The 13,954-nt window shown below is 45.0% G+C and overlaps 1 protein-coding gene across 1 annotated transcript in view; it reads left to right on the top strand.

Moving 5' to 3' along the window:
• The first annotated feature begins 1,254 nt into the window (after positions 1 to 1,254).
• TEKT3 (tektin 3) overlaps positions 1,255 to 13,954 on the top strand; it is a 106,152-nt gene continuing 93,452 nt past the window's right edge. Inside the window, exon 1 of the mRNA XM_075347956.1 lies at positions 1,255 to 1,326. Coding sequence (XP_075204071.1) covers positions 1,323 to 1,326 — 4 coding nt within the window. The 5' untranslated portion in view covers positions 1,255 to 1,322. The remainder of the gene's footprint in view (positions 1,327 to 13,954) is intronic.

Consider the following 13,954-nt stretch of genomic DNA (forward strand, 5'->3'; position numbering starts at 1 on the left):
GATGTTTCATACATTGTTGACCATGTGACCTGTCCTTAAATCCCATGGTGGCTGTGTTATAATGTCCTTATTTTAGAGCAGCATCCTTGAACATTGGGCCACGGCAAAGTACATTAGTTAATTGGTTATCTATATTTATGTACATGTTTTACATATACTTCTTAGGGTACCTTCACACTTAGCGATGCAGCAGCGATCCGACCAGCGATCTGACCTGGTCAGGATCGCTGCTGCATCGCTACATGGTCGCTGGTGAGCTGTCAAACAGGCAGATCTCACCAGCGACCAGTGAACAGCCCCCAGCCAGCAGCGACGTGCAAGCGACGCTGCGCTTGCACGGAGCCGCCGTCTGGAAGCTGCGGAGACTGGTAACTAAGGTAAACATCGGGTATGGTTACCCGATGTTTACATTAGTTACCAGCGCACACTGCTTAGCTGTGTGTGCATGGAGCAGGGAGCCGCGCACACTGAGCGCTGGCTCCTTGCTCTCCTAGCTACAGTACACATCGGGTTAATTAACCCGATGTGTACTGCAGCTACATGTGCAGAGAGCAGGGAGCCGCGCACACTGCTTAGCGCTGGCTCCTTGCTCTCCTAGCTGCTGTACACATCGGGTTAATTAACCCGATGTGTACAGCAGCTACATGTGCAGAGAGCCGGAGCCGGCAGCACAGGCTGCGTGAGAGCTGCAGAGGCTGGTAACTAAGGTAAATATCGGGTAACCACCTTGGTTACCCGATGTTTATCTTGGTTACAAGCTTACCTCAGCTGTCAGACGCCGGCTCCTGCTCCCTGCTCGCTTCATTTGTCGCTCTCTCGCTGTCACACACAGCGATCTGTGTGTCACAGTGGGAGAGCGCCTTTGAAGAAAACGAACCAGGGCTGTGTGTAACGAGCAGCGATCTCGCAGCAGGGGCCAGATCGCTGCTCAGTGTCACACACAGCGAGATCGCTAATGAGGTCACTGCTGCGTCACAAAAAGCGTGACTCAGCAGCGATCTCGGCAGTGAGCTCGCTGTGTGTGAAGCACCCCTTAAAAGCTGTATAACCCCCTTCAAAATACCCCTTTAATTTTAAAACAGGTACCTCTTACCTCACTGGTGCCCGAGACAGAAGCCTACTGAATACCCCTTTAAGCCAAAAGCAACCAATTGAGTGTCTCATAGGATGTTGGGAAATACGTGAGTACTTCTATCATCCACCGTATGGGTAAAGGATGGATCCAATTTCCCCCAGATGGACATTTTTCTTGGACGTGATCTGTCCTCTTGCCCAAGTGGCCCAATATCTCAAATGGGCACATTGAATCCATTAACAGCAGTATGGGTAAGTGGTCATCAGAGCTATGTGAAAAAGTGGTAAAGCAGTCAATTTTTTGAGCAGTCAAAGTTCATCGGGGATGTCCGTGGGGGCCAGCAGATCTTGCTACATCAATCATATATGTATGGATTGTATGGATGACTAATTTTGTGTCCTTTTTAAGAACGTACAAACATTTCACTCCCATAAAGTGTGATCCTGTGTAGAGAAGCCAAGGACTCGCAGAAGGGAAGATGTGTAGGATAAATTGTGGTGGGAAACTGAGTCCAGATGTGACATTTAACACACCACGGGGACTTTGGGACAAAGACTCGGCAGACGTCTGAAACATCTGAAATCCTCAGACTCAAAGTTCTCATCAAGAAGCAAAATATAGAGAAATAACAAACAGTATCACGACTTCATCTGTGAATGTGAAAGATGTCTGAGGAAAGTGGGTTTTGGTAAATAAATCCTTTGGGTGCATAAAGACCTTCTGACTTGTGGTATTAAGTGACTGCGGATGGACTACATGTTTGCCGTGAATGGTTGCTTAGTATCCTGTTTAGACAGGCAGACTGTGGTAAACGATGAGCACAGAGAGATCAGTAATAGATCAGTAATGGATGGCTCAGTGCGCAAGTCCTGTTTACACAGGACGATGCACCATCGAAATCAATACATTTTTGCACTACACAATAGATAATTTCACCCCATGAACGAGCATTTTGCTCACACATCAGAACATCAGCAGCCTGTTTACAATTAAAAGTTATCATGATCTGAGTGTTTTTAAGAATGCTTGTTCAGGAAAATCTTTCAGTGTAAATGCAGCTTTAGGGGTGCTTCACACACAGCGAGCTCGCTGCCGAGATCGCTGCTGAGTCACGCTTTTTGTGACGCAGCAGTGACCTCATTAGCGATCTCGCTGTGTGTGACAATGAGCAGCGATCTGGCCCCTGCTGCGAGATCGCTGCTCGTTACACACAGCCCTGGTTCGTTTTCTTCAAAGCCGCTCTCCTGCTGTGACACACAGATCGCTGTGTGTGACAGCAAGAGAGCGACAAATGAAGCGAGCAGGGAGCAGGAGCCGGCGTCTGACAGCTGAGGTAAGCTGTATCCAAGATAAACATCGGGTAACCAAGGTGGTTACCCGATATTTACCTTAGTTACCAGCCTCTGCAGCTCTCACGCTGCCTGTGCTGCCGGCTCCGGCTCTCTGCACATGTAGCTGCTGTACACATCGGGTTAATTAACCCGATGTGTACAGCAGCTAGGAGAGCAAGGAGCCAGCGCTCAGTGTGCGCGGCTCCCTGCTCTCTGCACATGTAGCTGCATTACACATCGGGTTAATTAACCCGATGTGTACTGTAGCTAGGAGAGCAAGGAGCCAGCGCTCAGTGTGCGCGGCTCCCTGCTCCCTGCTCACACTGGTAACTAATGTAAACATCGGGTAACCATACCCGATGTTTACCTTAGTTACCAGTCTCCGCAGCTTCCAGACGGCGGCTCCGTGCAAGCGCAGCGTCGCTTGCACGTCGCTGCTGGCTGGGGGCTGTTCACTGGTCGCTGGTGAGATCTGCCTGTTTGACAGCTCACCAGCGACCATGTAGCGATGCAGCAGCGATCCTGACCAGGTCAGATCGCTGGTCGGATCGCTGCTGCATCGCTAAGTGTGAAGGTACCCTTAGTCTCTCCACCCTGGGACATGTGTGTTCATTGTGACCCCCTACTGTTTAATACAGTTTGATAAGCTGCCAAAGGGAGTAGGCAATAGAAAGTGACAACTGCTTCCAGCAGCAAACGCCTTTTCAATATTACAACTATTATTATATTGTTCTCTATGTATGATAATATAACTACTATATTCTTGTCCATGTGGCCAGTATTATAGTAGTTATAGACTGCCCCTATATGCAAGAATAATACTGCCCCATATACAAAAATAGCTAACAAACTTTAGCACTGCCCCCTATGTACAAGAATGTAACTACTATAACACTGCCTTGCACAGTATGTACAAGAAGATAACTACATTAATACTGCCCCTATGTGCAAGAATATAACTACTATAATACTGCCCCTATGTACAAGAATATAACTACTATAATACTGCCCATATGTACAAGGATATAACTACTATAATACTGCTCCTATGTACAAGAAGATAACTACATTAATACTGCCCCTATGTGCAAGAATATAACTACTATAATACTGCCCCTATGTACAAGAATATAACTACTATAATACTGCCCATATGTACAAGGATATAACTACTATAATACTGCCCCTATGTACAAGAATATAATTACTATAATACTGCCCCTATGTACAAGAAGATAACTACATTAATACTGCTCCTACGTACAACAATTTAACTACTATAATACTGTCCCCTATGTACAAGAATATAACTTATATAATACTGCCCCTATGTACAAGAATATAACTACTATAATACTGCCCCATATGTACAAAAATGTAACTACTATAATACTGCCCCTATGTACAAGAATATAACTACTATAAAACTGCTCCTATGTACAAGAATATAACTACTATAATACTGCTCCTATGTGCAAGAGTATAACTACTATAATACTGCCCCCTATGTACAAGAGTATAACTACTATAATACTGCCCCCTGTGACAAGAATATAATAACTATTATATTACTGCTCCTATATACAAGAATATAACTACTATGATACTGCCCCCTATGTACAAGAATATAACTACTATGATACTGCCCCCTATGTACAAGAATATAATAACTATTATATTACTGCTCCTATATACAAGAATATAACTACTATAAAACTGCTCCCTATGTACAAGAATATAACTATTATAATACTGCCTCCGATGTACAAGACTATAACTACTATAATACTGCCCCTATGTACAAGAATATAACTACTAAAATACTGCCCCCTATGTACAAGAATATAACTACTATAAAACTGCTCCTATATACAAGAATATAACTACTATAAACCGTCTCCTATGTACAAGAATAGAACTGCTAAAATAGAATCTCTGATAGAAATAAGTATGTTTGGTACTAATCACCTCAGTGCCTGTGAATCCTAAACCTTGACTACTGAGTATATACCAACTTTCTTTTCTTCTGTTTGTGTCACTGGTCTCTATGGTCTGTCGCTTTTGTCATTTCTACAATAAGACCAGGTTGTCCGCTCCAGGTATGAAGCACAATACTGGGCTCTGCCGGTTGTATCTTGTGGTTTATGTTCCCACTTGTGCTTTCATCTCAGTGGATTGTTTGGAAAGCTCTGATATCACAAGTGTTTACACTGTAGATATAACAGAACATTCCAAATACCAGATGCCAGGAGATATTCGAGTGCCATGAACCACACATAGAAGTGTCAAGGCTGTATGGGAATCTTCACACAGTGTCACATCTATGGAAGATTTTCCTTCCTGATTGAAATTCCTTAGAATTTTGACCCAGATTCTTGAACGTGGGAATTGAGCCTGTTATGGAGCCTATGGAGAAGGGCGGCCAATACTTTATTTTTTAGATGAAAATTGTGATTTCTTTTTGAAACACAACACAACATCAGGAAATCAGTGAGAAGGGATCCGACCCAACATGGTTCAAGAAGGTTCATGACAGCCTTTTGTCCACAAGAATTAAGGGCCCGTTACACGCTACAATTTATCTGACGATCGCATTTGCGACATGACACGCCCAGATCGTATTTACAATTTGCCGGTATCGCTTATAGGTCGTTTATTTGATGTCACACGTAACGATCTCAAAATTGATACATCACCGATCAACGATATATTGTTGGACCCAGGCGGTCGTTTGAATGTTGTTCGATGTTGGCAGGGTGTCAAACGGAGCAATATGTCGGCTGCTTCCCCAAAATGAACAATTTTTTAAAACTGAACGACGTGTCAATGATCCACGATTTTCATCCTACTTGCGATCATTCAGAGTCGCTCGTAGGTGTCACACGCAACGACGTCGCAAAAGATGCTGGATGTGCGTCACGGAATCCGTGACCCCGACGACATATCTCCCGATAAATCGACGCGTGTAACGGGGCCCTTATTTAGGAAGAGCAATGTAAAAGTGGGCTTCTGGTTCAGATGGTCAGATGGATTCAAAGACTATTGCACAAGAACATATGTATTATCAAGGCTATAAGGGGCATATGGAAACAGGTTATCAGCTATAAATATATTATTAGCATAGAATATAGAAATTGTGACCCTTTTTGAGGATGCTGTAACATTATCTAATTAGTAACAAGATCCCTCCTTGTTTAGAACATTGCTTCCTTCAAGAACTAGGGAGAGCAGTGTATGAATGGTCCATGGGTTGTAGACAGTCAGATGAGTCTATAGAATATTTGCAAGGGCATATGCACCATAAGGACTGATCAAATTAATATTGGGACTCCCTCTTGAAAGACACGATCATGTGCAGCCAATTAGGATGGGGGGTCTAGACCAAGATAAGTAATTCCTCTCTTGGGTCCTTCAAGATTTAGCAACAGGTGGTTTTAAGGATTTGTATTCAAGGGCACATGTGCCATAAAGGTTGTTATGGCTGTTGGGAACATGAAAGGAAATAGAGATCCTGCTTTCCAGACTATGGATCCATCCAACTACCTAACAACTATGACCCATACATTGCTCTCCCTAGTTCTTGAAGGACACAAAGCTGGTATTACCTTTCTTTGGCTTGATCTCCTCCATAAGTTGATAATTTTCTGATTAAAAACAGAATAGTCATTTGGATTAAATTGGCCAAACCGGCCTTTATTATAACAAATACTGATGGGTAAGCAGTAAAATGCTTGGGTGCTCGGTACTCAAGTAGAGCAGGACGCTCTAAAAGTGCTCAACGCGAGTAACGAGTATAATGGATGCCAATCAAAATGTAGTGAAGTAAGCCTGTGCATTGTGGTTATTATTCCACGGACGAAACATCCAAGCATGCTCGATACTCGGCCGAGCTACAAGCAGTGGCGCACACGCTTGCTCATCACTCATTACAATCATACCAAATAAATAAATAGATAACTTGAGGTAACAAAGTTCTTGGAGCTCTAAAACCTGGCGGTACGCAAAGTTTGTAACCTTTCAGCATTACATCCAATCAATCACAGGCTCAGTGGAACTTCACTGGTTGTAAAACCTTTTCATACTGCTGATTCTCAGGTACCCCACCCTGAAAAGACCCAAAACTCTGCCAGGCCATTACTAAATTTCAAGTACAATTGGAGGCTAGCATCTATCCAATATATTATCACTCACCACAATTTTGACACCAACTCTAAGAAACCCCTCAACATTGCAAGCCCAAAGAAAGGGAGTCACAACTTCTCCTTAATACTTTAAACCTATCCATCTCCCCAATTAAAGTGTGCGCAGAACCCTTTTCTGCGGAACCACCATAGAGTTTCAAACCCCCCCTACATCTTCTTTGTATATATATATATATATATATATATATATATATATATATATATATATATATATATATATACATATATATATACATATATATATATATATATATATATATATATATATAGGCTTGCTGTTTATGCAAAACCACCCCCCTTTCCAGCCCTTGAACTTTTAATCATTAACAACTCTCATCCCATCCATATAACTTAATGAACTCCTTATTTGCCCTACAAAGATGAATCATGGGTTTCTACACCCGTGGCTCCACTGGGACGTAATTTTTCCCTTTATGGCACCATTCCTCTTGTACAATAGTCTGTGTACCCTTCTGACCATCTAAGAGCCAGAGGCCAAATTGTACTCTGCCCTTCATTTTTGAGGAACAAAAGGGTTTCATGAACTTTCTTGGATTAATCCCTTCTCCCTGATTTGCTGATGTTGTGTTGTTACAAGCGTCGAGAAGCGCTGCGCTCACCATGGATGGTGGCTGGCAGAGAAGAGGAAAAATAACCACAACATTGGACCACAATCACCTGACAGCTGCTATGTGAGATCTCAATAAGAGACGCTTTAAAGATGCAGCCGCACCTTCCTCCCTCTCCTTCCTCAGTCTCTTGTAGATTCGGTCTTAAGGCCCCTTTACACACTGAGACTTTCTAGTGATGCCACCAGCGATCCCGACCTGGCCAAGATCGCTGGAAAGTCTCTAAACAGTCGCTGGTGAGCTGTCAAACAGGCAGATCTGGCCAACGACGCAGCAGCATTTAGAGACTTTCCAGCGATCCCGGACCTGCAGAATGACCTCGCTGGTAGGGAACGCTATAGCACGCCTACGGGCTAAGTTGCTAACGATGTCGTTGTAACGGTGTCAAACACGCCGATACATGCTGCGCAGCGGGAAACAAAGGACCAAAAAATGTTCCTGAAAGATTTGTAGCGATCAGCAATGTCACAGCGGGGGCCAGGTTGCTGATGCGTGTCACACACTGCAATGTAGCTGGGGAGGTCGCTATTACGTCACAAAACCGGTGAAGTTACAGCGATATCGCTAGCGATGTTGCAGTATGTAAAGGGGTCTTTGATTATTTGTAAAAAATCTTGCATGCTGCAGGGAGGACAGGAAGATGTCAAAATCTTCAAATAGTCTTCTTATGGTGATGGATCTCCTTAGTCATAACCCTCATCCTTATATTACCCTATTATGGACAGCAGGATCTACATCAACCCATATTTCTCAATCTGAGGCATCAGCCCCTGTATCTATGAATCAACTTTGTCACTGACTCATCAGTGACGACTAAGAAACAAACCGTCTCTGAGGACATCAGATCATGTGAAGCCGGACTCAATATGGATAAAATTAGACACTGGCGTGAATTTTAGAGGAAGGAAACGTGAATTTCCTGATATGAAAATGAATTTATATCTGCTTTTCCCTATTCCGGGTGTAATGGGAACAGAATTTGGCTTTTCTTTATAATGAGCTTAAAATAGCCCCAATTCAAGGTAAAATTCTTGTGTAAATTGCGTGGATGAGTCAGGCCCAGGGAGGGTCTGAACTTTGGCCATTCTTAGCACTTGAGAAGGATTATGTTTGCAGCCATCATTTCGGGCAGTCATCACTCATCTATCGTCAGTTGTTATGGACTCCTGAGGTACTTTGGGGGCAAGTTGGAATGCAAAGTTGGCAACTGTTAAAGGGATTATCCCATCTTGAACATTTGTGGCTAAAATATAGGCTACAAATGTCTAAATAATGTGGGTCCCATCTCCGGTACTCGCACCAAAGTAAAGCACAGTGGTCTTCTGATCTGGTGATCGAGCCACCGGATACATTTGCGAGGTATATGCCATTCACCTCTGCAGGAGTTATGTAAACATCTGTGTATTTTTCTGTAACTCCCATAAAGGGGATTAGAGAAAGCCATGCATGGCCAATTCTCTGTCTACATGAGCCAGGCCGGTCGGGACACCCTTTTCTACATAGTGAGTCCCCAGGAATAAGGATATGCCATAAATATCACGAGTGGGAAAACCCATTTAATTAGCGCCCTCACAAATTATTGACACCAAGGGCTTTTTGGTATTACATTGACTGGCCTAAAGTATATAAAGAAGAAAAGGAATCCTGGACAAAGTATTAATCATTTTCAAGGTCCCACTTCCATCCCTTATACGAGAGAGGGCCACCATAATCCTTATACCCATCATGGGGTCTGCAGACCACTCAATTATAAAGATAGGATGGTAAATTATAATGCTCTTTACGGGTATAGCTTAAAATATTGAGCCCTAATGCTCATAACAGGCTCATAGGTGCCAATTATAATGGTAGATTCTTGTATAGTAGAGGAAACTTTGGGTCCCCACCGGCATAGGAGCATCGCCTGCATCCCCTAATTTTACACCCCTAGCCCTAGACTAGTTCTTAGGACATAGGGAATCTCCAGTGTTGCAAATATGACTTGATTGAAACAGGAAACCTGAGATCTGAGGAGTTATTTGCTAAGGCCCTTAAAGGGAATGTCATCCCTAAAAAATTTTTTGGACCACATGGAAAGGTTGAGAGGTTTACTAGGAAGATTGGAGATTGATGTGGGATCATTTTGGAATTGTGTAATGTGATTTCTGGTCTTGAGAGCAGTATACGAGATGATTTTGTTCTGTTACAAGATGTTTGAAATGTTGACCTTATACTTTATTTGTCTTCAAAAAAACAATAAACATATAGTTAAAAAAAAAAAAATTTCAACTTCTGAAAAAATATTAAGTACTAATGTTTTAATTAAGGAATATATATACAGTACAGACCAAAAGTTTGGACACACCTCATTCAAAGAGCTTTCTTTATTTTCATGACTCTGAAAACTGTAGATTCACATTGAAGGCATCAAAACTATGAATTAACACATGTGGAATGAAATACTTAACAAAAAAGTGTGAAACAACTGACAATATGTATTATATTCTAGGTTCTTCAAAGCAGCCACCTTTTGCTTTGATTACTGCTTATAATGTACAGGAAAAAAAACAGAATGAAAGCAGGGGTTCCCTTGCTGGTTTCCTACGCCGGTACTAACCTGACTTCAAACTGGAGTGGCAGCACCTTTACAAATGTGAACAGGTGCGTATCTGTACGTGATGTGAAATATATGAGAAAAAAGGAACAGTCGCACACTGTGAAAAACCAAAATAAATTCTACCTAAAAAATATTAATGGAGGTATTTAGAATATTATAATGGCCATTGTAATAATAGCCCACATTTGTAAAGGTGCTGCCAGTCCAGTTTGAAGTCAGGTTAGTACCAGTATGGGAAACCAGCAAAGGAACCCCTGTTTCATTCTGTTATTTTCAGTGCTTTTTTTGTAAAAAAATATTTGCCGGTACGCATCCCCGAGGCGAGGAGCGGGGGGGGAGGTGTGCTGTCAGGCGCCGGTGGACGAGAGAGGCGAGGAGCGGGGGGGTAGGTGTGCTGTCAGGCGCCGGTGGACGAGATTGAGGAGCGGGGGGGTGTACTGTCAGTCGGCAGCAGAGATGAGATTGAGGACCGCGGGGGGGGTGGGTGCTGTCGGGCAACGGGGAGATCCTGTGCACGGTTTCCCTGTTGAGGCACTGGGCGGCGGAAAACGGTAGTCCCCATACAGCTCTGCTCCCCGGCCGCATTGCCACCCCCCTAAATAAACTGCTCAACTTGTCCAATGGACGGTGCGGCCCTGTTTCTCATTATTCAGTTTTGTAGTCTGTATGCTAATTTCAATCAAAAACTATGTAATTCAGATTGGAAAAGAAAAAGAAAAAATGACCAATGCTGTATAATCGGTTTTTTTTCACTTGCAAAATATGGTTTTCGACTTACCTATGCGGGCGTCACACGGTACGATCTATCGTGCGATCGCATGAGCGATCGTACCCGCCCCGTGATTTGTGCGTCACGGGCAAATCGCTGCCCGTGTCGCACAAAGTTGTTAAACCGCCGTCACACGTACATACCTGCTGAGCGACCTCGCTGTGGGCGGCGAACATCCTCTTCCTGAAGGGGGAGGGACGTTCGGCGTCACAGCGACGTCACACAGCCGCTGGCCAATAGAAGCGGAGGGGCGGAGATGAGCGGGACGTAAAGCGATGTGTGCTGCCCCGGGTACGATGAACAACCGGCGCCATGAAAAATAAACGATTTTTTAAAAATAAGCGACGTGTACACGACTCATGATTTGTGACCGATTCAGCGTCGCACGGAGGTGTCACACGAAATGACCTCGCAAACGATGCTGGATGTCCGTTACAAAAACCGTGACCCCGACGATGCATCGCACAATAGATTGTCTCGTGTGACGCCCGCATTAGGCTGTATTCTATAAGAAACGGCAAATTTCAACCAAATTTCCATCAGCCACGACGTCTCGAGTTCATTCTTTACTGTTTCTGGCAATGGCTGATCGCTGACCTCGAAGTATCCAAGAGTCAACGTACTTTGTTGGATCAAACAGCTTCAAAGGTGGCCCAAATAGTCTTTATCAGCACGGGATGGTGTCGCTGTGGCGCCCCTGACCTGGTCAGGCGTCACTGAGTACTGCACCCATGCTGGGTGAGTGCAAACAGGTAATCCCAAAGGCTGAATAGGGTGTGTACGCACAGACACATAGTGACCAGGTCTCACACACACCTCAGAGGGGACCCCTGGGCAGACCCAGGAGGGGGCGTGGCCTATACATCTCAGCTAGTGGTGCAGTGGAGAAGCTGGAAACTAGAGAGTGCAGTGGCAGTCAAGGGAAGAGGAGCTGGAGGTAGCCAAGTATATTGCCACACAGTCAACCTGAAAGATTCCTGCAGAAGAGAAAGGACAGGCAGTTGAGTATGGGGACCTCTGGTAATGAAGCATGCATGGGGAACAGGTCCCTAGCGCCAGACATCGATTTAGTGGTCTGCTAAATCCTGCAGGTGGTGGGACTAGAGGTTCCACACCAACCAACACAGAGCCCGAGCATCAGCTGCAATGAGGGGGCCCATAAGGAGGATTGAGCCTGAAGCTATCCACCTTGGTCCACGCTGCCAGCCTAAACCAGCCTGAAGGATGCCTGGTTCCCTCTGGTCTATCTCAGTTTCGCTCGGGCTATCTCACAAAACCAGATGAACGTGAGTAAACAAGTTGAAAAACATTTCTGGACTGAGACTGAATTCTTCTGCGACCTGTTGTTCTACACACATACACCCTGGGGCCAGCCTCACTCTTGGGAGGCCATACCACCAGACTCCAGACACCATCAGCCCCAGATGCTTGTTAAACTGCAGTGGCGGTCACCCATCACCCTGACCGCAAAACCGAGAGTGGTGTCACGACTCAGAAGTAAACAACCTGGCCTACCTGTTGCCAGAGGGGTCACTAAAGAGAAGTCCCCGCAGTGTCCTGGAGGCAACCGCTGCAGCACTGTGGTGGGCGACTCATCGCAATTAGGTTAATTTGCGAAAATCCCCGTTCGCATTCGCTGGAGGAAATAGGAATGGTACAGAGTGCATCTTGCAGTGGCACCATTTGGATCTGCCCCCCCTCCCCCCATTCTCATGTTGATGTCACATGTACGGGCCCTTTCAGCTTTCTAAATCCTATAAATACACGTGTTACTCCCCCTTCTGGTACTGTAAAGTGAAGATGTAACATTCTGGAAGATATGTGCCCGATATCTGGAGCGTAAAGTTCTGAATGACAATAACAAGTTGTGGTTTCAAGTGAGCAGTTGGTCTCATTGTGAGTGTGAGTTGTCATCCGGTCCTCGCCAGCCGACACCAGTGGCAGTACAGTATGTGTCCTGCGGGTGTTCGCAACTCACACGACCAAAGTCCACACACCAAGCAGGGACCAGGTATTTCGTGTAGAGTGCCGGGGCATCTGGAGTTAGTCCCTGGCCCACGACTACCGCCCCACAACACCCTCTAAAAGGATAAGGGAGGATGAAGTTTCGGATCACAGCAGAGAGACATTTTGTAGGTGACTGCAATATGATTACACAGCCCAGAAGTCAGTATGACACCTGATAGGATTAGATACGTGAACTCATAGGTCAGCATACGTAGTTGAGATGTGAACGTTTCTTGTTCAGACACTCACCAGCAAATACAAATGACAGCCCCCTGGCGGCTGCGGAAAAAATAAATAAAAAATCGACAATTAATTTTTCTATTATCATATTTTATATTATATGCACGGAATGACCACGGGTACCCCAACCCAAACTTACAGTCTCATAAAAATACCGTAGATGAGACCATAAATTTGGGTCATCGCCAGACCAGGCATTGCAGTCTGTACATGGACTGTGACATGTCTGCGTGAACTCGTCCTTACTGTGTAATGCCTGCACCCAAGGCTCCAGGTTATACCTTTGGTAACAGAGTCACAGAGTTAGGCCGGGGCCACACAGGGATTACTTCGATCCCCTCGCATTACACTCGGCTCACACTGACAGCACAGCGGGAGCCGAGTATCATGTGAGTGTGACTGCGACTGAGGTCTAATCATGAGATCGGACCACAGCTGCGGGGGGCGGGCCGGCTCTGAGAAGGGGCGGACTGGCGCTGTGGAGGGGAGGGCCAGCTCTGAGGAGGGGAGGTTGGGATTTAATTTCCTCTCTCCTCCGTTGCCGGCTATTGCCATTCTCGCCTTGCACTCGAAGTACACCGGTGTACTGCGAATGCAGTGCGATTTTTCTCTTGCCCCATAGACTTGAATGGGTGCGAGAGAAACAAGAATCGCATTGCACCCGCAGCATGCTGTGATTATTTTCTCGGTCCGATTAGGGCTGAGAAAATAATCGTCCATGGGTGCTGACAAACAGGCTAATATTGGTCTGAGTGGAATGCGATGTTTTATTGCATTACACTCGGTCCAATTTTCATGCCGTGTGTCTTAAGCGGGCTTTACACGAGACGATAGATTGTGCGATATGTCGTCGGGGTCACAGTTTTTGTGACGCACATCCGGCATACCGCACGACGTCGTCTCGTGTGATACCTCCTAGCGACGCAGTATCGCTCACAAATCATGAGTCGTGTACTCGTCGCTAGGTTTCATAAAATTGTTTAATTAAAACGGCGGCGGTTGTTCATCGTTTCCGTGGCATCACACGTTGCTCCGTGTGACACCACGGGAACGATGAACAACAGCTTTACCTGCCTCCCGCGGCACCCGACGGCTTAATGAAAGG

Source organism: Anomaloglossus baeobatrachus, chromosome 5 (genome assembly GCF_048569485.1).
Source record: "Anomaloglossus baeobatrachus isolate aAnoBae1 chromosome 5, aAnoBae1.hap1, whole genome shotgun sequence".
In the NCBI taxonomy this organism is placed as follows: Eukaryota; Metazoa; Chordata; class Amphibia; order Anura; family Aromobatidae; genus Anomaloglossus; species Anomaloglossus baeobatrachus.